At 45.3% G+C, this 22,921-nt stretch overlaps 1 protein-coding gene across 1 annotated transcript in view; it reads left to right on the top strand.

The window, feature by feature from the left end:
- Positions 1 to 22,921, top strand: part of LOC144689682 (echinoderm microtubule-associated protein-like 6) — a 693,547-nt gene that overhangs the window by 96,319 nt on the left and 574,307 nt on the right. Inside the window, exon 5 of the mRNA XM_078556972.1 lies at positions 18,982 to 19,167. Coding sequence (XP_078413098.1) covers positions 18,982 to 19,167 — 186 coding nt within the window. The remainder of the gene's footprint in view (positions 1 to 18,981; positions 19,168 to 22,921) is intronic.

Raw genomic sequence — 22,921 nt, 5'->3', positions numbered from 1 at the left:
GTGTTTCTTGCTTACACATTTTCTCAAATTTCAATTCACCCTCATCCCGTAATCTGGTATGAAATACAAGCTGTAGATGACGTAATCACACACCTCTTGCTTTCTACTCCCCCTACCAGTTCTTTCACCCTAATCAATCCCTGGTGCATTTATGCTTTCAGATACTCAAGGCCTGCCGTCTGGCTAACCAGTGATGTGTGATGATAAAGGGTGAGAAGAAAAGCACATCTGTGAAGAAGAATCTCTGCCACTTGATCTGTCCCTCACAGTCTCAAACTCAGATGCTGACACTGTATCGCCTTAGAGGGTAGTATAGAGGTGGGACCTATACATGGTGAGTCACTGGGCACAAGTGGGCTGCAGCAAGGCCAGGGGGTAGGGTAGTGCGAGTGCTATTTCCTTGGAGGGTGAGATTGCAGTTGAGTTCTGCTGCAGAGGACTCAGAAGAGGATGTTGATGGGCAGTGTACAAGAAAAGGCTGATGGGCGTGCAGACAGAAATGCTTGGTGTATTGGCAGGCCTACCAGAGAGCCTCTTGTCACTGTCAGGGAGCATGGAGGGGTCTGGCTCTAACTTGGGAACAAAGGAGCAGGACTAGGCCATTTAGCTCCTCGAGCCTGTTCTGCCATTCAGTGAGATCAAAGCTGATCGGATCATGGCTGATCTATGACCTTATTTCATATAGAGTAATTTATAGAAGGAGGCCACTCAGCCCATCAAGTCCATGCCGGCTCTCCTTGGAGAAATCCAACCCCACTCCTCTGCTGGATCTAAGTAGCCCTGCAGGTTTATTTCCTTTAATTGTCTACTTAATTTCCAATTGAAATCATTGATTGTTTCCACTTCCACCACTCTCGTAGACAGTGAGTTCCAGGTCGTTACCATTTGCTGCATATAAAAGGTCGTCTTCACATCCTTCCTGCCTCTCTTGCCCAAAATCTTAAATCTGTGTTCCCTACTCCTTCTACTATCAGCCAATGGGAACATTTTTTCCTTGTCTACCTTATCTAAACCTGTCATAATATTGTACACTTCTATCAAATCGCCTTTCAAATTTCCTTTGCTCCAAGGAGAATAACCCCAGCTTTTCCAACCTAACATTGTTAAAATCTGTTATCCCTGGAACCATTTAGCAAATCTTTCTGCACCCTCTCAAGGACCCTCACATCCTTCTTAAAGTGTGGTGACCAGAACTGGATGCAATACTCCAGATGGGACCTAACTAGAACTTTATAAAGGTTCAGTATAACTTCCCTGCTTTTGTACTCAATGCTTCTATTTATGAAGCCCAAGATCCCATATCCTTTTCCAGCCACACACTCAATATATCCTGCCACCTTCAAAGATTGATGCACATGCAGGCCCAGGTCCCTCTGTTCCTGCACACTCTTTAGAACTGTGTTATTAAGTCTGTATTGGCTTTCTCTACTTCTTCTGCCAAAATGCATAACTTCATACTTCCCTGAATTAAATTCAATCTGCCACTACTTGCCTGCCCATTCTGCTAGTCTATCTATGTTATGTTGCAGGCAATTCATATCTTCTTCACTGTTTGGCACTCCTCCGAGTTTGATATCATTGGCACATTTTGAAATTGTACTCTGTATTCCAAGACTCAAGTCATTTATATATAATAAAAAAAACAGTGATCCTAGCTCTGACCATTGAGGAACACCACAGTACCACCCTCCAGAGTGAAAAATAACCATTCACCACGACTCGTTGTTTTCTATCCTTGGCTAATTTTTAAAAAATCCAATTTGACACCTTCTATTCCATGAGCCTCAATTTTGTTAACAAACCTTTTATGTGGTACTTTGTTGGACACTTTCTTAAAATCCATTTAGACAACATCCATTGCATTCTCTTCTTCAACCTTCACTGTTATTTCATCAAAAAATTCAATTAGATTAGTCAAGCATGATCTGCCTTTTACAAAATATACCCACTTTTGCCCTCATATCCCTTAATACCTTTGGTTAACACGAAGTTATTAATCTCAGTTTTAAAATTAACAGCTTATCTAGTATCAATTTTCCATTTGTGCAAAAGAGTTCCACACTTCTACCACCCTTTGTGTCAAGAAATGTCCCAAATTCACTCCTGAAACATTTGGCTCTAATTTTGTGACTATATGACCTAAACCTAGACTCCCCAAACAGCAGAACTCAAATGCTTTAATTAAAAGTACATTATTCACTCGCATCAGTCGTAGCAGTAGAATGAAAAAATATGAAGCCTGCATCAAAACACTGCAACAGAAATCTCAAGGCCTTGTGTGCAATTCGACAGTGAAACTCCAGTGTTTTACTTGCCAGGTGTGCACATTTTAGAGATCCACTGCAAAAAAAAAGCTCTACATCTCCCCATCTGTGCCACATTTAAACAACTGATTGCCATCCTTTTTGTGATAAACATTTCACAATATTACAGAAAATGCTGGAAAAACTCAGCAGGTCTGGCAGCATCTGTGGAGAGAGAAACAGAGTTAACGTTTCAAGTCCGTACGACTCTTCAGAGCTGAAGAGAGGTGGTTGGATTCTCTCTTGTTGGGGATGGCCATTGCCTGGCATTTGTATGGCATGAAAGTTACTTGCCAATGTGGAACAACCCCCCACCGAGATGTGGTGTCTGCAGAGCCACATATTGTTGTAGGCTCCCTACACCATGGTACCTGCTATCTGAAAAGGCCAGGTGTTCACTCCTCTTACTTCTTGTTGCGTACAAGGCCTCCATAATCTCCTGGATGCTCCTTGGTGCCAAATTCTGCCTTGATGTTGAGGGAAGCTATTTTCATCTTTGCTCTGGCTGTGAAGACGTCTGGAGCCAGGTAGTTCGAGTGGAACCTGAACTCAGTATCAGTGAACAGGTTACTGGTGATCTGTTCAGCATCACAGTACTGAACTGCTGCTTAATGGCAGTATTGATGACTCCTGTCACTTCACTGAAAATTAGTTGGAAGATATTAGGGCATTCATTGATCAAGTTAGACTTATCTTTTTCTTTGTGGTTAGGACATACCTACAAAATTGACTATGCTATTGGTTAAGGCTAGTATTATAGTTAATGGGGAGTGGCTAGCTCAGGTGCAGTTTTTCAGCAGTTGATGTGCACAGTGCACCCAGCCATTCCATACTGGTTTCCCACAAGGATCTAATCTTGGCCCCCTCCTTTTTGTCACCTACGTGCTGCCTCTTGATAACATCATCCGGAGGCGCAGTGTTAGTTTTCACGTGTACACTGACAACACCCAGCTCTACCTCTCTACCATCTCTTTCAACTCCTCCATTGTTGCTAAACTATCAGACTGCTTATCTGACATCCAGTACTGGATGAGCAGAAACTTCCTCCAATTAAATATTGGGAAGATTGAAGACATTACTTTTGGATCCCACTCCAAATTCTACTAGGGAACCTGACTGCCCTTGGGAAGGTGAAGGTGAGCCGCCGCCTTGAGCCACTGCAGTCCTTGTGGTGTAGGTACACCCACAGTGCTGTTGGAGAGGGAGTTGCAGGATTTTGATCCAGTTACCATGAGGAATGGTGATATATTTCCAATTCAGAATGGAGGGGAACTTGCCGGTGGTGGTGTCCATAGCGTCTGCTGCCCTTGTTTTCCTATGTGTTCGAGGTCATAGATTTGTGGCCAGTTGGTACACAATGCACCTATATTTCATCTATGGTGGAGGTAGTGAATGTTTATGGTGGTGGATGGGGTGCAAATCAAATGGTCTGCTTTGTCCTAGATGGTGTCGAGCTTTTTGAGTGTTGGTGCTGTAATCATTCAGGTAGATGGAGTGTATTCTATCACACTTGTAATGGTGGACAGGCTTCGGGGAATCAAGAGGTGAATTACTTGCTGGAGAATTCACAGCCTCTGACCTGCTCTGGTAGTCACAGTATTTATGTGGCTGGTTCAGTTATGTTTTCGGTCAATGGATGTTGACGTTGGGGGATTCAGCAATGGTAATAATGCCTTTGAATGTCAAGGTGTTATGGTTAGACACTCTTTTGTTGGAGATGGCCATTGCCTGGCACTTAAATGGTGTGAATATTACTTGTCATTTATCAGCCCAATCCTGAACGTTGCTGCATGTGCGCATGGCCTGCATCATCATCTGAGGAATTGTGAGTGGAACTGAACACTCTGCAATCATCCAAAAGGCCATGGCTGTAGACTGGTTCTGCAGCAGGTGATGAGGGAACCAACAAGAGGAAAAGACCTACTTGAACTCATCCTCACCAATCTACCAGTGGCAGATGAATCTGCCCTTGTCAGTATTGGTAGGAATGACCACTGCACAGTGCTTGTGGAGACAAAGTTATGACTTCACATTGAGGATGCCCTCAATTGTGTTATGTGGCAGTACTACTGTGCTAAATGGGATAAATCTTGAACAGATTTAGCAACTCAAACCTGGCCACCATGCAGTGCTGTGGGCCATCAGCAGCAGCAGAATTGCATTCAAACACATTCTGTAAACTCATGGCATGGCATCAAGCTGGGGGATCAATCCTGGTTCAAAAAAGAGTGCAAAAGGGCATGCCAGGAACAGACCAGGCATACCTAAAAACATGGTGCCAACCTGGTGAAGCTATACAACAAGACTATGTACATGCTAAACAGCAGAAGCAGCATGCAGTAGACCGAGCCAAGCGATCCTACAACCAACTGATCAGATCTTAGCTCTGCAGTCTTGCCATATCTAGCCGTGAATGGTGGTGGATAATTAAACAACTAATTGGAGGAAGAGGCTCAACAAATATCCCCATCATCAATGATGGGGAGCCCAGCACATCAGACAAAAGACAAGGCTGAAGTATTTGCAAACCAGCATCAGCAAGAAATGCCAGATGGATGATCCATTGCTGACTGACTTCTCCTGAGGTCCCCAGCATCACAGATGCCAGTCTTCAGCCAATTTGATTCATTCCATGTGATATCAAGGAATAGCCGAAGGCACTGGATACTGCAATGACGTTGGACCCTGACAACATTTTGGCAATAGTACTGAAGGCTTGTGCTCCAGAACTAGCCATGCCCCTGGCCAGGCTGTTCCAGTACAACTACAACGCTGGCATCTACCTGGCAATGTAGAAAATTGCCCAGGAATGACCTGTCTACAAAAAGTAAAACAAACCCAATCTGGCCAATGACCGCCCTGCCAGTCTACTTTCGATCATCAGCAAAGTGATGGAAGGGGTCGCCGACAGTGCTGTCAAGCGGCACTCACTCAGCAATAACCTGTTCAGTGGCATTCAGTTTGGGTTCCGCCAGGGCCGCTCAGCCCCTGACCTCAATACAGCCTTGGTCCAAACATTTACAAAAGTGCTGAACTCAAGAGTGGTGAAGTGAGAGTGACTGCTGTTGACATCAAGGTAGCACCTGACCGAGTGTGGCACCAAGGAGTCCTAGCAAAAGAGTCAATAAGTATCAGGGGAAAAACTCTCTAACAGTTGGAGTCGTACCTATCATAAAGGAAGATGGTTGTGGTTGTTAGAGGTCAATCATCTTAGTCCTAGGGCATTGCTGCAGGAGTTCCTCAGGGCAGTGTTCTAGACACAACCATCTTCAATCTTTTAATCATGATCTTCCCTCCATAATAGGTCAGAAGTGGGATGTTCGCTGATGATTGCACAATGCTCAGCACCATTTGTGACTCCTCAGCTGCTGAAGCAATCTGTGTCTATATGCAACAAGACCTGGGCAACATTCAGGCTTGGGTTGGTAAATGACAAGTAACATTTGCATCACATAAGTGCCAAGCAATGACCATCTCCAACAAGAGAGAATCTAACCATCTTCCCTTGACATTCAGTGGCATTTACCGTTGCTGAATCCCCCTCTATCAATACCCTGGAGGTTACCATTGACCAGAAACTGAACTGGACCAGCCATATAAATACTGTGGCCACAAAAGCAGGTCAGAGGCTGGGAATTCTGCAGCAAGTGGGGAGATTGAAAACAGCGCGAGAGGAGAGGTGATTGGGAGATTGAAAATAAAAGGAGGGGAAGCTGAAGAGGAGCGGCCAGCGTGTGGGCGGCCAGTGTGTGAGTGGCCCAGTGAAGGAGTGGAGCTTTGAGGCTTTGGCTCGAGAGGCTTCAGCGAGCAGAGGCTGAGGACGAGCTTGCTGCCAGTGAGGTAAGGCCAGGTAAGTTCCTTTAATTAAATTAGGAGTAGGTAATGGAGGCAGCAGTTAGGGCAGTCGAGTGCTCCGAATGCAGCATGTGGGAAGTCTGGGACAGCACAATTGTCCCTGATGACTACACCTGCAAAAGATGCATCCAGCTACAGCTCCTGACAAACCGAGTTAGGGAACTGGAGCTGGAGCTGGATGAACTTCGGATCATACGGGAGGCAGAGGCAGTAACAGACAGGAGTTTCAGGGAGACAATCACCCCTATAAGTCAGGAGGCAGGTAGCTGGGTGACTATCAGGAGAGGGAAGGGGAATAGACAGAAAGGGCAGAGCACCCCTGTGGTCATTCCCATCAACAATAGGTATACCGTTTTGAATACTGTTGGTGGGGACGACCTACCAGGGACAAGTTGTAGTGGTCGCGTCTCTGGTACCAAGACTGGACCCTCAGCTCAGAAAGGAAGGAGGGAAAAGAGGAGAGCAGTAGTGATAGGGGATTCGATAGTTAGGGGGACAGATAAGAGCTTCTGTCAGAGAGATCGAGAATCCCGGATGGTCTGTTGCCTCCCTAGTGCCAGGGTCCGCGATATCTCGGATCGAGTTCTCAGTAATCTCAGGAGGGAGGGTGAGCAGCCAGATGTCGTGGTCCATGTAGGGACCAATGACGTGGATAGGAAGGAGGAGGAGGTTGTGCAAAGTGAGTTTAGGGAGTTAGGTGCAAAGTTGAAGGACAGGACCTCCAGGGTTGCGATCTCAGGAGTGCTACCCGTGCCACGTGCTAGTGAGGCTAGAAATAGGAAGATAATGGAGCTAAATATGTGGCTAAGGAGATGATGCAGGAGGGAGGGCTTCATGTTTCTGGACAATTGGGCTCTGTTCCAGGGAAGGTGGGACTTGTTCCGACGGGACGGTTTACACCTGAACTGAAGGGGGACTAACATCCTTGCAGGTAGGTTTGCTAGTGCTGCTCCGGGGGGTTTAAACTAGATTCGTAGGGGGAGGGGAACCAGAGTGTTAGAGCAGATAGTGAGGTGGAGGAGGATAAAGGTCAAGCGAGGAATGCATGTATAGACAGAAATCAAAGGTTTGTACGTGATAGAAATGTTCTCAGGTGCATCTATTTCAATGCAAGGAGTATTGTTGGAAAGGCAGATGAGCTTAGGGCGTGGATTGGCATGTGGGATACGACATTATTGCTATTAGTGAGACTTGGTTGCAGGAGGGGCAGGACTGGCAGCTCAATGTTCCGGGGTTCCGTTGTTTCAGACGTGATAGAGGGGGAGGGCTGAAAGGGGGAGGAGTGGCATTACTAGTCAGGGAAAATATCACAGCTGTGCGTAGACAGGACAGCCCGGAGGGCTCGTCTACAGAGGCCATATGGGTAGAGCTAAGGAACGGGAAAAGTGTGACCACACTAATAGGGTTGTATTATAGACCGCCCAATAGTCAAAGAGAATTGGAGGAGCAAATCTGTAGAGAGATAGCAGACCGATGTAAGAAACAGGAAGTTGTGATAGGAGATTTTAACTTTCCACATATTGACTGGGACTCCCATACTGTAAAAGGGCTGGATGGCTTGGAGTTTGTCAAATGTGTTCAGGAAAGTTTTCTAAATCAATATATAGAGGTACCAACGAGAGAGGATGCAATACTTGATCTCCTGTTAGGGAACCAGACAGGTCAGGTGACAGAAGTATGTGTAGGCGAACATTTTGGGTCCAGTGACCACAATGTCATTAGTTTTAAGTTAATTATGGATAAGGATAGGTCTGGTCCTCGAGTTGAGATTCTAAATTGGAGAAAGGCCAATTTTGTGGAAATGAGAAAGGATCTAGGAAGAGTGGATTGGGATAAGTTGTTTTCTGGCAAGGATGTGTTCAGTAAGTGGAAGGCATTCAAAGGCGAAATTTTGAGAGTGCAGAGTTTGCATGTTCCTGTCAGGATTAAAGGCAAAGTTAACAGGCATAGGGAACCTTGGTTTTCAAGGGATATTGGCGATCTGGTTAAGAAGAAGAGAGAGGTGTACAGCAGATATAGGCAACAAGGAGCAAATGAGGTACTTGTAGAGTATAGAAAATGTAAGAAAATACTAAAGAAGGAAATCAGGAAGGCAAAAAGAAGACATGAGGTTGCTTTGGCAGATAATGTGAAGGTAAACCTGAAGGGTTTCTACAAGTATACTAAGAGTAAAAGGATAGTAAGGGACACAATTGGTCCCCTTGAAGATCAGAGTGGTTGTCTATGTGTGGAGCCTCACGAGATGGGGGAGATCTTAAACAGTTCTTTTGCATCAGTATTTACTCAGGAAACTGGCATAGTGTATAAGGAACGAAGGGAAACAAGCAGTAGTGTCATGGAACATATAGAGATTAAAGAGGAGGAGGTGCTTGCTGCCTTACAGCGAATAAAGGTAGATAAATCCCCCGGGCCTGACATGATATTCCCTCGGACCTTGAGGGAGACTAGTGTAGAAATTGCAAGGGCCCTGCCAGAAATATTTAAAATGTCCTTAGCCATGGGTGAGGTGCTGGAGGATTGGAGGGTGGCTCATATTGTTCCGTTGTTTAAAAAAGGCTCCAAAAGTAAACCAGGTAATTACAGGCCAGTGAGCCTGACGTCAGTAGTAGGTAAATTATTGGAAGGTGTTCTGAGAGATCGGATATACGATTATTTGGACAGCCAAGGGCTGATTAAGGATAGTCAGCATGGCTTTGTGTGTGGTAGGTCGTGTTTAACGAACCTTGTAGAGTTTTTCAAGGAGGTTACCAAGAAAGTAGACGAAGGAAAGGCTGTGGATGTTGTCTACATGGACTTTAGTAAAGCCTTTGACAAGGTCTCACATGGGAGGTTAGTTCAGAAGGTTCAGACACTTGGTATCCATGGAGAGGTTGTAAACTGGATTCGAAATTGGCTGTGTGGGAGAAGACAGAGAGTGGTAGTGGATGATTGCTTCTCAGACTGGAGGCCTGTGACTAGTGGTGTGCCTCAGGGATCTGTGCTGGGACCATTGTTGTTTGTTGTCTATATCAATGATCTGGATGATAATGTGGTAAATTGGATCAGCAAGTTTGCTGATGACACTAAGATTGGAGGCGTTGTGGACAGCGAGGAAGGCTTTCAAAGCTTGCAGAAGGATCTGGACCAACTGGAAAAATGGGCCAGAAAATGGCAGATGGAATTTAATGCAGAAAAGTGTGAGGTGTTGCATTTTTGAAGGACAAACCAAGGTAGGACATACACAGTAAATGGTAGGGCACTGAGGAGTGCGGAGGAACAAAGGGATCTGGGAGTTCAGATACATAATTCCCTGAAAGTGGCGTCACAGGTAGACAGGGTTGTAAAGAAAGCTTTTGGCATACTGGCCTTCATAAATCAAAGTATTGAGTATAGGAGTTGGGATGTTATGGTGAGGTTGTATAAGACATTGGTGAGGCCAACTTTGGAGTATTGTGTGCAGTTCTGGTCACCTAACTACAGGAAGGATATCAGTAAGATTGAGAGAGTGCAGAGAAGATTTACTAGGATGTTGCCGGGTCTTCAGGAGTTGAATTACAGGGAAAGATTAAACAGGTTAGGACTTTATTCCTTGGAATGTAGAAGAATGAGGGGAGATTTGATAGAAGTTTACAAAATTATGAGGGATATAGACAGGGTAAATGCGAGTAGGCTCTTTCCACTTAGATTAGGAGAGATAAACACGAGAGGACATGGCTTTAGGGTGAAAGGGGAAAGGTTTAGGGGGAACATTAGGGGAAACTTCTTCACTCAGAGAGTGGTGAGAGTGTGGAACGAGCTGCCATCTGACGTAAATGCGGGCTCACTCTTAAGTTTTAAGAATAAATTGGATAGATACATGGATGGGAGAGGTCTGGAGGGTTATGGACTGGGTGCAGGTCAATGGGACTAGCGGAATAATATTTCGGCACAGACTAGAAGGGCCAAATGGCCTGTTTTTCTGTGCTGTAGTGTTCTATGGTTCTAAGTAACTCGCCCCCTGTCTCTCCAAAGCCTGTCTACCATCTACAAGGCACAAGTCAGGAGTATGATGGAATACTGTCCACTTGCCTGGATGAGTGCAGCTCCAAAAGCTTGACACCATCTAGGACAAAGCTGCCTGCTGATTGGCACCCCACCCACCATCTTAAACATTCACTCCCTCCAACCACTGATGTACAGTGGCAGCAGTGTGTACCATCTACAAGATATACTGCAGCAACTCACCAAAGCTCCTTCGGCAGCACCTTTCAAACCCGCAACCTCTACCACCTTGAAGGGCAAGGGCAGTAGATGCATGAGAACACCACCACCTGCATGTTCCCCTTCAAGCCACACACTATCCTGATTTGGAACTATATCGCCATTCTCTCAGTGTCGCTGCGTCAAAATCCTGGAACTCCTTTCCTAACAGCACTGTGGGTATACCTACGTCACATGGACTGCAGCAGTTTAAGTACACGGCTCACCACCATCTTTTCAAGAGCATTTAGGCATGGGCAATAGATGCTGGCCTGCCATGCAATGCTCACACATTGAAATAATAAAAAAAATATTGTTTCATCAGTTGAGGGAGAGTGGTTCGCAGTAATCGGCGAGTGGTTTCCTTGTCCATGTTTGGCCTGATGCCATAAGACATCATGTGGCCTGGAGTCAGGGCCACTTCCTCCTGACTGTATGCCATTGTGTTACCACCTCTGGTGGGTTTGTTTTGTCATTGAAACAGGACATACTGGGGATGGTAATGGAGGAGTCTGGAATGTTGGCTGTAAGGTATTATTCTGAGAGTATGGCTGTTAGGTTGTTGTTTTACTAGTCCATGGGATGCTTCTCCCAATTTTGAAATAGGCCCTCAGATTTTAGTGAGAAGGACTTTGTCGGGTCAATTGTGAAGGCTGCACCTTTGTTGTACCTGATGCCTAGGTCAATACCAGGTGGTCTGTCCTTTTTTCTCTTCTTCAACCTTTTCTTTGCAGTTTGATACAACTGAGTGACTTGCTGGGCCATTTCAGAGGGCAGTTAAGTGTCAAACACGTTCACATATAGGCCAGATCGGGTAGGAAACCAGATTTCCTTCCCTAAAGGACATTAGTGATTTTTTTTTTACAGCAATCCAGTAGTTTTATGGTCACCATTACGAAGACTAATTTTTATTCCAGATTTATTTAATTAATTGAAAGCTGAGTTTGGTGATACTGTAACTGCAGAGGGTGCATACCCCACAAATGTAGTTGCTGTGCCAGTGACATCATGAGGTCCCTGGCAGCTGCCTGCATCAAAAATGGTGGAAAAATATCTCAGCTGAAAAAAATTGTTTTAACTGGAAACTGCAAACAATGCCAACTCCTCTTCCCAAATGGACAACGTGCTGCTTTACTCTGTATCTAACCCCTGTTGTATCTTTTCTGAATGTGTGTGATGGGACAATGTACAGGATGTTTCCCCTGTATCTGACCGGTGCTGCAGGTAGGGGTGGTGAGTAAGACGTGGCGTGGGCTCAGGCCAGCGGCACACTGGATGGATGGAGGAGGGAGGGAGGGGAGAGGGTGGTGGGAGGCAGCAATACCTCAGCCCACTAGCGCATTGGATGGTGCAGGTGCAAACCAGTACCGACACCAGCTGACAGATGCATGCCAATGACATCACAGGTGGCAGAAACTGTGCATGCACCAGCAGATGCAGTGCAGATTGAATGTGCATGCGTATTAGTTCTTGCCACCTGGCCGGTTGGCGTCAAGAGCTAAAGTGTTAATTGAATTTCATTCCCCAGCTGCCATGGTGGGATTTGAACTCATATCTCCAGAGCATTAGTCCAGGCCTTTAAATTACTCGTATAGTAACATAATCACTATGCTTAGTTACCTAAAATCTTGCTATAGCTCCTCTGATCACTGCACATCAGTTTTCTACCCTTTCTCTCTAACTAATTTCTGATCCATTCACAGTATTTATCCTGACACTCCACAGGTTTGATTTTAACTGCCTTTTATGTAGATCTTTGCCAAGTACTTTTTGGAAGTCTGGGTACATTAAATTATGGGATTGTTTCCATTCACAGGTCATCACCTTCTCCAAGGAATCAAGGAAATTGGCCACGCAGCTTGTTCCCATTCTGAATCCTTGCTGACTGCTGTTTACTAGGTTATTGTAATTCAGATAATCCTCGAGTTTACTTGATCATTAATTCCTTTATTTTTACAATGAATAGAAATTAGCCCAATGGGTTTTTAAATATAGGCAGCAACACAATTTGTTTGCAGTCTAATAGTAGCTTCCCAGTTTTCAAGGTCTCCATCTCAATGATTGCTAATGACTCATGAATATCCCCCCCAGCCTCCCTTGCGCACTTGACTAACCCCAGGGATTTGGTGGATTTGATCTCTTAGTTTGTCTAGAACATGCATGTATATCAAAGCCATTAATTTTGCCTGGTTATTTCTGAGGAAGGAATATTGCCCATGTCTTTCCTTGTGAATATTTGGAGGAGAGAAGAATTTAGAATATTCAATATTCTTTGTCAATCTTCTATTTCAAAGCCATTTTTTTGGGGAAAAATACACTGTATTCATAAAATATCTGAAAGAACATTACAAAACATTTCAAAGTGGCCATCACAGAGTGCAATCTGATTCAAGTTTCCCACATAGATCACGAGGTGGTCCAATACAATTAATGAACATTACAGACATCTCAACATGGTCATTACAGACAGTAAGACAGTGCAATGGTATTCAAGTTATCAGCAGAGATTATGTTGCATTCTGAGGTGCTTCAATACAGTTGTGACACATGTAGTTTTCACTGCATACATTCCTTCTGAGTCAAACAGCCCGAGGGGTCTATACAATTCCCAGCCCCTCGGTGCACTGTGGCACAAAGGTCTTAGACAGCGACCTTTCCCCATTTCACCTTTGCGGCGGCTGCTCCAAGCTTTAGTATGTCCCTCAGCACGTAGTCCTGGACCTTGGAATGTGCCAGTCTGCAACACTCGGTTGGGGACAACTCTTTGCACTGGAAGACCAACAAGTTTCGGTCAGACCAAAGAGTGTCTTTCACCGAGTTGATGATCCTCCAGCTGCAGTTGCTGTTTGTCTCGGCGTGTGTCCCCAGGAACAGCCCATAGAGCACAGAGTCCTGTGTCACGGAACTGCTTGGGATGAACCACGACAAAAATCACTGCATCTATCGCCAGACTTTCTTTGCAAAGGCACATTCCACAAGGAGGTGAACAAAGGTCTCTTCCCCACCACAGCCACCTCGAGGGCAGCGTGCGGATTGGGTGAGACTCCTGGCATGTAGGAAGGATCTGACGGGGAGGGCCTTTCTCACCACCAGCCAAGCTATGTCTTGGTGCTTGTTGGAAAGTTCTGGCGATGAGGCATTCTGCCAAATGACTTTGATGGTCTGCTCGGGGAACCATCTGACAGGAACCACCATCTCCTTTTCCCGCAGGGCCTCTAGGACATCGCATGCCTGATGGACTTATGGTCAAAAGTGTTTCTCTGCATAAATTCTTCCACGAGGGACAGGTAGTACGGCACGGTCCAACTGCTTGGAGTGTTCCGTGGCAGCGTGGCCAGACCCATCCTTCGCAACACCGGGGACAGGTAGAACCTCAACATGTAGTGACACTTGGTGTTTGTGTATTGAGGGTCTGCGCACAGCTTGATGCAGCCACACACAAAGGTGGCCATCAGGATGAGGGCGATGTTGTGCACGCTTTTCTCCCCTTTATCTAGAGACTTGTACATCATGTCCCAGTGAACGCGATCCATTTTCAACCTCCAGATAAAGTGGAAGATGGCTCGGATGATCGCCACCATGCAGGAATGAGGAATGGACCAGACCTGTGCCACGTACAGCAACACCAAGAGCGCCTCACACCTGATGACCAGGTTCTTATCTGCAATGGAGAGGGAACATCGCTCCCACATGCCCAGTTTTCTTTCCACCATAGCCCTCACTCCTTCCAGTTTCTAACGCATGTCCTGATCCCTCCAAACCATATCCCCAGCACCTTCAGGCAGTCTGACCTGACGGTGAAGGGGACAAAGTATCGGTCAGCCTAGTTCCCAAAGAATATGGCCTCGCTGTTGCCACGATTTACCTTGGCTCCTGAGGCCAGTTCAAACTGGTCGCAGATGTTGATCAGTCTGCGCATTGACAGCGGTTCCGAGCGGAAGACGGTGACATCGTCCATGTACAAGGGAGGCTTTGACCCGAGTGCCTCCATTGCCTGGGATCATCACTCCTCTTATACCTGGATTCTTCCTGATGGGCTGAGCAAAGGGTTCTATGAACGCACAAAATGGACTCCATATTTAATTGGAAAGCTTTCTGATACCCACCCATTGATTGAAACTGCGCTACAGATGTTTGTGTAGAGCAGTTGGATCCAGTTGTGGATTCCCTCCCCAAACCCCACTTTGGAGAGCACATCCACCATGTAGGTGTGTGGCACTCTACCAAAGGCCTTCTCCTGGTCCAGGCTGATGAGGCAGGTGTCCACACACTTGTCCCGTACATAGGCAATGGTATCCCTGAGTAGCTCAAGGCTGTCAGAGATCTTCCTGCTGCGTACAGTGCAGGTCTGGTCAGGGTGGAACACCAACTCCAGAGCAGACTTGACCCGATTGGCGATGACCTTGGACAGAATCTTATGGTCCACATTCAGCAGTGAGATGGGTCGCCAATTTCTAATTTCCTCCCTTTCCCCCTTCTGCTTGTAGATGAGGGTGATGATGCCTTTCCACATGGATTCTGACATGCTGTTGGTCAGAAGCATATTCTTGTATACTTCTAGCAGGTCTGGGCCGATCCAGTCCCACAGAGCTGAATACAACTCAGGCCGGTAGCCGTCGCTTCTGGGAGTTTTACTCTTCTCGAAGGAATCAAGGGTCTTAGTGAGTTCATCATGAGTTAGCAGTTTGTCCAGACTCTCCTGTGTACTGTCGTCTAAGACCTCTGTGATAGAGGACAGGGAGGATTGGGAGGACAGGGAGGATTGAGAGGCCATACTGTCTGTGGGCTTCACGTCATACAATCCGGCATAAAAGGATTTGCTGATCCTCAAAATGCCAGACTGCGATGACTTTACTGAGCCATCTTCTTCCTTCAGGCTGCTGATCACAGAGCTCTCTCTGTGTACCTTTTGGAAGAAGAAACATGAGCACGTCTCATCCTGCTGTACCCAGCGGACTCTGGACCAGAAGATGATCTTGGAGGCCTCTGAGGCAAAGACCGAGGCTTGCTGGCTCTTCACCTCTTGGAGTTCCTTCTTGACATCGACCCCCCTTAACTGTAGCTGGAGCAGGTTCTGGAGTTTTTCTGGAGTTGGGACATTTCCCTCTGTTTCTTTCTCGCTTTCTGGACGCCTTTGAGGATGAAAAACCTCTTGATGGTCTCCTTGATCACTTCCCACCAGTATGTCAGGGACTCAAAGAGGGGTTTTATGGTTCCTCCAACCTTTGTAATCCCTCTTGAGTTCCTCAATGTTCTCTGGGGTCAGCAGTTGCACATTCAGCTTCCATGTCCCCCTGCCAACCCTGTGGCTTTCCTGTAAGTGACAGTCAGCAAGTAGGAGGCAGTGGTCAGAGAAGAACACTGGCTTGATGTTGGTGAATGCACAGGACACAAACAGGAAGTCTATCCTGGGACGGATGGACCCGTCTGGCTGCGACCAGGTGTATCTACGCTGTGCTCCATCTGCAGGCTTGCTGAAGGTGTCGTACAGCTTGGCAACCTTTACTGTTTCCATCAGGAGTCTGGACGTGGCGTCCAGTCTGCTGTCGGCCCTGCCGGATTGTCCAGCCGTATCAATGATGCAGTTGAAGTCACAGCCCAGAATGACCGTCCTGGAAGTCACCAGCAGCCGTGGGAGCTGCTGAAGAACCGCCAGCCGCTTGCTGTTTTGAGCCGGGGCATACACGTTAATTAACCGGGGTGGAGCATTCTTGAATATTACATCTGCTATGAGGAGGCACCCGCCCACCACCCCCTCAACCTCAGATGGTGAAGTTGCCTCCCCACAGCAGAATACCCAGGCTGGATGGACGTGAGTCGTTTCCTCCCGACCAGATTGATGGCCCATGGGACCACCATCATGACCATTGCCTGTAGGAGCTGAGGTACGGTATCGCACACTCCTGCAGAAACAGCAGGTCCTTGGCAAGGTAATTCAAGGTCGCAACACATCGCCTAGTAGATTTAACACTACGCACGTTAATGGATACAATCTTTATCCCAATTTTTAAAGCATTTTGTTGCTTACCAGACCTGTTGTCTTTGACAGTTCCAGCCCTTTGGTCTGCTCCTGCATACCCATGGTGTTCGCAAGTTGTCTCACTTTGGATGGGCTGAGGAAACCATCCTGAACCGCCCCATTGGAGGTGTTCTGCTCAGGTGGCATTGGGGGCTTGTGCAATATGCGAGGTTTGAATTGTTCTCTGTTGGAGAAGTCTCTCCGATCCATTCCCCCTCTGGGGCATTGCTGCTCCTGGCTTCCCAGAGCTAGAGTGTGCTGAGCACTTCACTGCTCGCAACTTCCTGGGGTGGGGTGCGCTGGCCCCTTCAAGTTGAGGGCGAAGTTGGGGTGCGCTGGTCCCTTCATTGCCTCCAATGTTCCGGAGCTCAGGTGTCTCCTCCTCCAGCTAGATGTTTGCCACTTCTTCTATAAGTGCTGCCCTTGCCCTTCTTCACCCGAAGAGCAGCAGCCCTTGTCACCCGTGTCGGATGGGAGTTGCCTCTTGCCACCCGTCTACAAGGTGGCTTGGTCCCTTCTTAGACCTTTCTTCTTTTTGGCTCTCTTCACCAGCTGCCACTTCCCCGGTTGTCTGCTGGTTCCTCCTCCATTGATTCACTCTGCTGGGGTGTGGGAGGCTCAGGGGGCGGTGCAGTTGTTTGGCTGTCTGCTGCCTCAATCTTTTCCTTCATCTTGCCTCTCTTTGTGTCCTCCTTTGTCCCATTGTGCTCGCTGGAGGCCTTGGTGGGTGGAGGTTTGCAAGTGTTCTTGGCATTAGTGACACTGACCATTTCATCTGCTTCCCCATCATTGATTTTGGCGGCCTGTGCATAAGTGAGGCAGCGTTTGGGGCAGGTCTTGTAGAGGTGGCCTGCCTCACCACACAGGTTGCAGCATTTTGTCTGTTTGCAGTCCTTTGTCTGGTGCCCTTCCTGCTTGCAATTCTTGCAGAGGACAGTGCTGCAGTTGGCTGCCACATGAGCGACAACGTTTGGGCTGTTCAGCCTAGACAACGTAGCCATGGCTTCCCCCGATAGCGAAGCTGGAAGGAGGGTGGAGGATTGCTCCCGTACCATCCATCTTGATTGTGTTCTTGACCTGGCATTTGCTGGTCCAACTTCTGAAGTCATCTTTGACCTCGGTGCAGTTCCCAACCTTGTCGATGTACCTGGCGAGGAAGGTTAGCACACCGGGACAGGGACATGGGGGCTGTTGAGGTGAGCAGTCACCACATGGTCCTGTTGTGACGGCAGAGCAAAAAGTGGCTCCACCATGAGGATTCTCATCTGTGGCTGCTCTCACTTCTCCTTGAACATCTTCAGGAACTTGACGCAGGAAGCAACATTCTTCAAGGTCACATCAAAGTATCCAGTGCTGGGAAGTCTTGCAGACAGTAGGTCTCCGCAGCTTCAAATCCACAGGACTCTAAAAGGATTTGCTTAATGAAGAAGGCATGGTCAATGTTGTACCTCCTTCGCTGTCCTTCACTGCCACACTAACAGTGTTACGTACCCTCTGGTTTGGGGTGTGACTGGTTGCAGCCATCACCTCTTTAATTTCCCGATGTTAGGCACTGAGGCCTGCACATGCAGAAGAAACTGATAAGAACAGATATTACACTTGATCTTAGCCAAAAGGCCATATGTATGGAAGGTTTTTTACTACTGCTGCTTCATCTCTGGATCTGTGCTCTTTTTCTACATTTCTCTTTGCTCCTCTGATTACCCTTTTAATATGTCTGCGTTTTCCTATACTTATCCTAGTTATCTCCTTGCCCTTTCTCCTGCAGACTTATTCCTATTTATTTCACTTTTGATTTGTTTGTTAATCCGTTCAGGGTCATGCTTGTCTAATGATGATCCAGAGAAACAATACGGTAAGTGAGGAATGCAGATTTTCCAGCTGGGAAATGCAGTATCTCAGGATCCTACTGATCCTGAGCTGCTCTCAGATTGGTCCAAAGTTAGAGCCCTTTCTATTTCCTACAGAGGCACCCCAGATCCCAGTGAAGCTTTTTGTTGGTGATATCATTGGAGTAGCCAAGCAGGATAAGAAACTTGACATTGGTTTCCACAATTTTAAAATTGCTATTTTTTAAATGTCAATCAAAATTATCAATATTTTCCTCTAAAAAATGAGGGGATTGAACAAATTTATAATTAAGTTTTTTGATATTCAATGTGATATCCATATTGTAAATGGAAAATTTCCAAACCATGAAAGGTTTTCAGAGGTAAAAATAGTTGAAAGATTGTCTTCACTGGTAAGTCAATTGACAACAAGGGGACATTGACTCAGGGTTATCATGAAAAAAGGGAGGTTAGAAAAGCAATTTTCACGTGGCATCTAGAAAACAAAATGACATACTGTAAGTGGACGTTTGAGGCAGATTATAAATGGGAATTGGATAAGTATTTGAAAAAGAACATAGGAGGATAATGGAAAACAACAGCGAAATATACAAAGCTGCAATTAAGAAACCTACACGCATGATGAATTAAATTGTCACCTGCTTTGTTGTGAAAACAACGATTCAATGAAAAATGTTGATTTCTTTTCCAGAGTGTTTAGACTTATGACGTTTTTTTTCCCCTTTTCATGTTACAGTTCTGGACATTATGTGGGAATGCATTAACACCCAAAAGGGGAATTTTTGGGAAAACTGGTGACCTTCAGACCATTCTGTGTTTAGCGTGTGCTAAAGATGAAACTACATACTCTGGTGCATTAAATGGCGATATTTACGTCTGGAAAGGGCTAAATTTGGTCCGCACAATTCAGGGAGCTCATGGAGTAAGTAAAACTGATACACAATACATAGTTGTTTTTTTCCTTCAGTATAGCAGTGTATTTTATCAATGGATTTGGTTGCTCATAAAATGAATGGCAAATAGATGTTTTCTATCTTCATGAACATTTTTAAAGAATGTTTCAACTTTTAGATGGTCAAATGATTACATTTTTGCCACTTCTCCCCACCTTCTCGTCCTACTTACATGGAGTAATGCGACCTTCAAAGTGTACACATTGCTGTAAGAGCATGGAACAGCTGCTGCATATGAGTACAGCATCGTTGAATACCAAGAATTAATTCTATTTACATTTGCTGTCACAGCATGCTGTGCGCTAAATGTTTTCCGATGACTGCAAATGTGCCTAGAATAAAAATTAGGCATGGAAGATAAGAATTTTCCTTCATTTAATCTAAAATTGCTTTCTTTCATTTCTAACTGATGCATCACACAGGACTTTCTTCCCTTACTTTTATCCCATGTAAAAGGACTTGTGTTAACTGTTATTTATTAAATAGTAAGGGGCCTGTTAGCTAGGAGTGTGGTGCAGAATAAAATCAACAGCATAGATTCAATCCTCGATCTGGCTGAGGTAGAGGCCTATCTCCTTGCCTTGCCACATAGTGCCATAGTAACAACCCTTGGTGGACTGCAGCAAAGGGTGAAAGCAGAGAAACGCTCTGTACTTGTTATCCACTGCAGCTGCAAAGCTGATCAGAAGTCTTGGATCCTCCCTGCCTTTGGGGCCGTGTGAAAGCAGCCGAGAGAGTGGGGGCAACAACCACCCACCCTTCCTCCACTATAATCAAATTCTTTAGCGTAGGTATGGCTGTTAAAAAGTGTGAGCTTTGAAATCACTTACAGTTTGAACATAATGGAATATTGAGGAGTCTACCACTACTAAAACAATTGATTGAGTCACAACATTTCAGTTCAAAATGCATTGAAAAGTTATATAGCATTTCAGTGGGAAAATGCCTTTCAAAGTGTCAACATTTACCTGCAGTACTCAACATGCCTGTATGTGACAGATATCACACTTAAATTCCTGTCATACACAAAGTGCATGGCCACACATTGGCACTTTGTGTTCAGACTGAGACTCCACATTCAGTCCAATTCACGGGCAGTGATCATCAGATTATTGTGGTCAACTACAGCCTTCATACAATATTATTCCATGTCAAGTGTAACTGAAGTGAGGAAAAAAAGAACTTCTAAAATGCCTGATCAGGTACTTTTGATGTTAACTGTTGGAAAGACACTCTTCCCAAAGAGCTGATAGTTGTCCTGAACCTGAAATATTGTAGAATAGCCTTCTTGTCTCTCTCCTTCTCTGCCCTCACCCTCTTTCTGTCTATCCCCCCACCCCCCTCTCATCTCTCTCGTCTTCGCCTGTGCCCTCCCATCTGTCTCCTCTTCCTCCTTCCCATTCTCCCCTTGGCCATCAGGGCCCAATTATCTCCTTACTGTCTAAGCCTGCTTACTGTACTTGGTGTTGATAATCTATGTGCGACACAATAGATTACTAATATATTACCAACATTGATATTCACTGTCACCTGTCAACATTCCTTTAAAATTGCTGTTAATTGTTTTTGCACTCCTTTATATTTGTAATAGCCTTTGAGCCTATATGTGGTGCTTAAACGGACCCTTCCTGTTTAAAGAACAGTCTTCTTTGTTGTTTATTAGTCTCAAAAGCCCATTTTCCAATTTCCTTTAGCAAAGCATGTTTTGCGTCTCCCTGCACTGCTGCACTATGGCCAGCAGGTGGCTTTGAAACAACTGTGTTTTTTCTCTGCATATGCCAATATTTAGTAAGCATTCATTAGTTGCCGTTTTACACTTTGAAGTCTGCTGCATCAGCATATTGTGCGTAATCTTCAAATGCAATGATATCTTGTCCCCACCTTGTAATATTCATACGCACATTGAATCTATAGCTTCTAGATGCCAGCAACCAGATTAATGGAACCCTAAACTAAGCTATCCATTATCACTGAATGTACACTCTTCCAATTTGGAAATGTCAGTTTCATCATCCCATGGTTTCATATCCAGCAACACTAATGATGTAGCAATGAATGCTGGCTTCTTAGATTTTTTAGCTTCATTTTGAGCTGGATATTCTTCCTTGATTCTCTTAGCTTCTGCAATTTCCTCCTCATCATCAGATCCAAAGAGATCAATATCGTTGACAGCCACAACTTTTGTTGATGTTGTACCTGCTACGTTTTATGTTCTTAAATTCCCCTCTGTCAGCCATTTAGCTAAATGTGAACCTCAGATGAGATTTTTAGTCTTTTGAATAAGTTAACAATTTAAAACAATTATTGGTATGCCAACTACCTTTTCCCCTACTAAAATGGACTGACACCTCTTCCGCTGATGACATTCATTATCAAAAGTGGCTACAAGCACACTATATGTGTCTAAATGTTGACTATTTGCTACTCAGACAGACTGTTGACTTTTCATCATCTTTATGTGGCCTTGATGGAAACCTTAGTTTCCCATGCAAGCCTTTTTTCATGTGCTTGCAATATCCCTACTTGCCAAACTTGGCTGCCTGCAATGTGTCATCTGTGACTCTCCTTCGAAACTCAGCTATATCAGCGTAACAATGTGTATAAATGTGGCACTGCAATCCTCATTGGCATTATTCAAACAAAATGTTGATGCCTATGCAATTTTTCTTATTTTTCCCCCTTCCCACCAAGAGAGTGCCTGCCAACCAACCCCCCACCCCTCCTTTAGTCCCAATTCTTCCCTGCTCCCATTGCGTGTGCTCCCAACCCTCTCCTCTTCCAGTCCCTTTCTTCCTTTCCCTTTTTTCCCTTCACTCTCTTCTCCCATGGCTTCCCTCCCCTCATCCCTTTATTTCTACACCTACTGCTGCACTTTTCTCGCACTTCTTCTCCTCCTTCGCTGATTGTTCTTAAGGGGAAAAGGACAGTTTGGGTCCCTCTCAGCTGCGCTCTCATCCAGAGAGATGTTAGACCTGCTCGCCCCAATACTGCCAGATCCCTGTAACTCCCAATAGACCCGAGGAACATTCTGTTCAGGTCGCCTTCCCTTTCAGCACTCCCAAATCCTGTGATGTCTAGAAACCCTAGGTTACATTCCCAAGCACCCGCATCCAATAACTTTGAGAACTCCTTCCTTACTAGCAGAAAGCAGCACCCATAAGGATGATAATCACACAAAATTGCAGGTGCATATCTTGTGATTTTCCCACTGATAGAAGTTAATGATCTGAAAATCACAAACTAGGAATGTGGAATCAACCATTTTATGCCTTATGACAATGTTCCACATACATAATTTTAATGAAGGGTTACAATCTGATCTTGTGGCATTAGAACAGGATCAATTCAATTGCATGGGCCAATCAATTCCCATAATAATACTACAATGAAATTAAAGTGAAACACAAATACAATTTTATGTGTAAAATAAAACATGAAAAAACAGCTGATAAAGTTAAGCTAGGTTAGTACCTTCTATCATAAATAGTGGTATCTAAAATCATTGAAAGCAATGATATGAATTAAAAACACAGCAGGGCCTTAACATTCCAACTGCTGCAAAACTTACTCTCAAAGAGGGACCTTAATTAAGGGGTCCGAGTCAAAATGTGGAGCCTGGAAATTTGGCTGTGCCAGGCTAAATGGCCTCCTAAACCTTAAATGTAGTGGACAGGATGTGCATGCTCATTGTGAACAGGCGTTAGGCCCTTTGCATATGCAAAT

Source organism: Cetorhinus maximus, chromosome 14 (genome assembly GCF_964194155.1).
Source record: "Cetorhinus maximus chromosome 14, sCetMax3.hap1.1, whole genome shotgun sequence".
NCBI classification, from domain to species: Eukaryota; Metazoa; Chordata; class Chondrichthyes; order Lamniformes; family Cetorhinidae; genus Cetorhinus; species Cetorhinus maximus.
The sequence above is the reverse complement of the archived record's forward strand: the minus strand, read 5'-3'. Positions and strand labels throughout refer to the sequence as shown.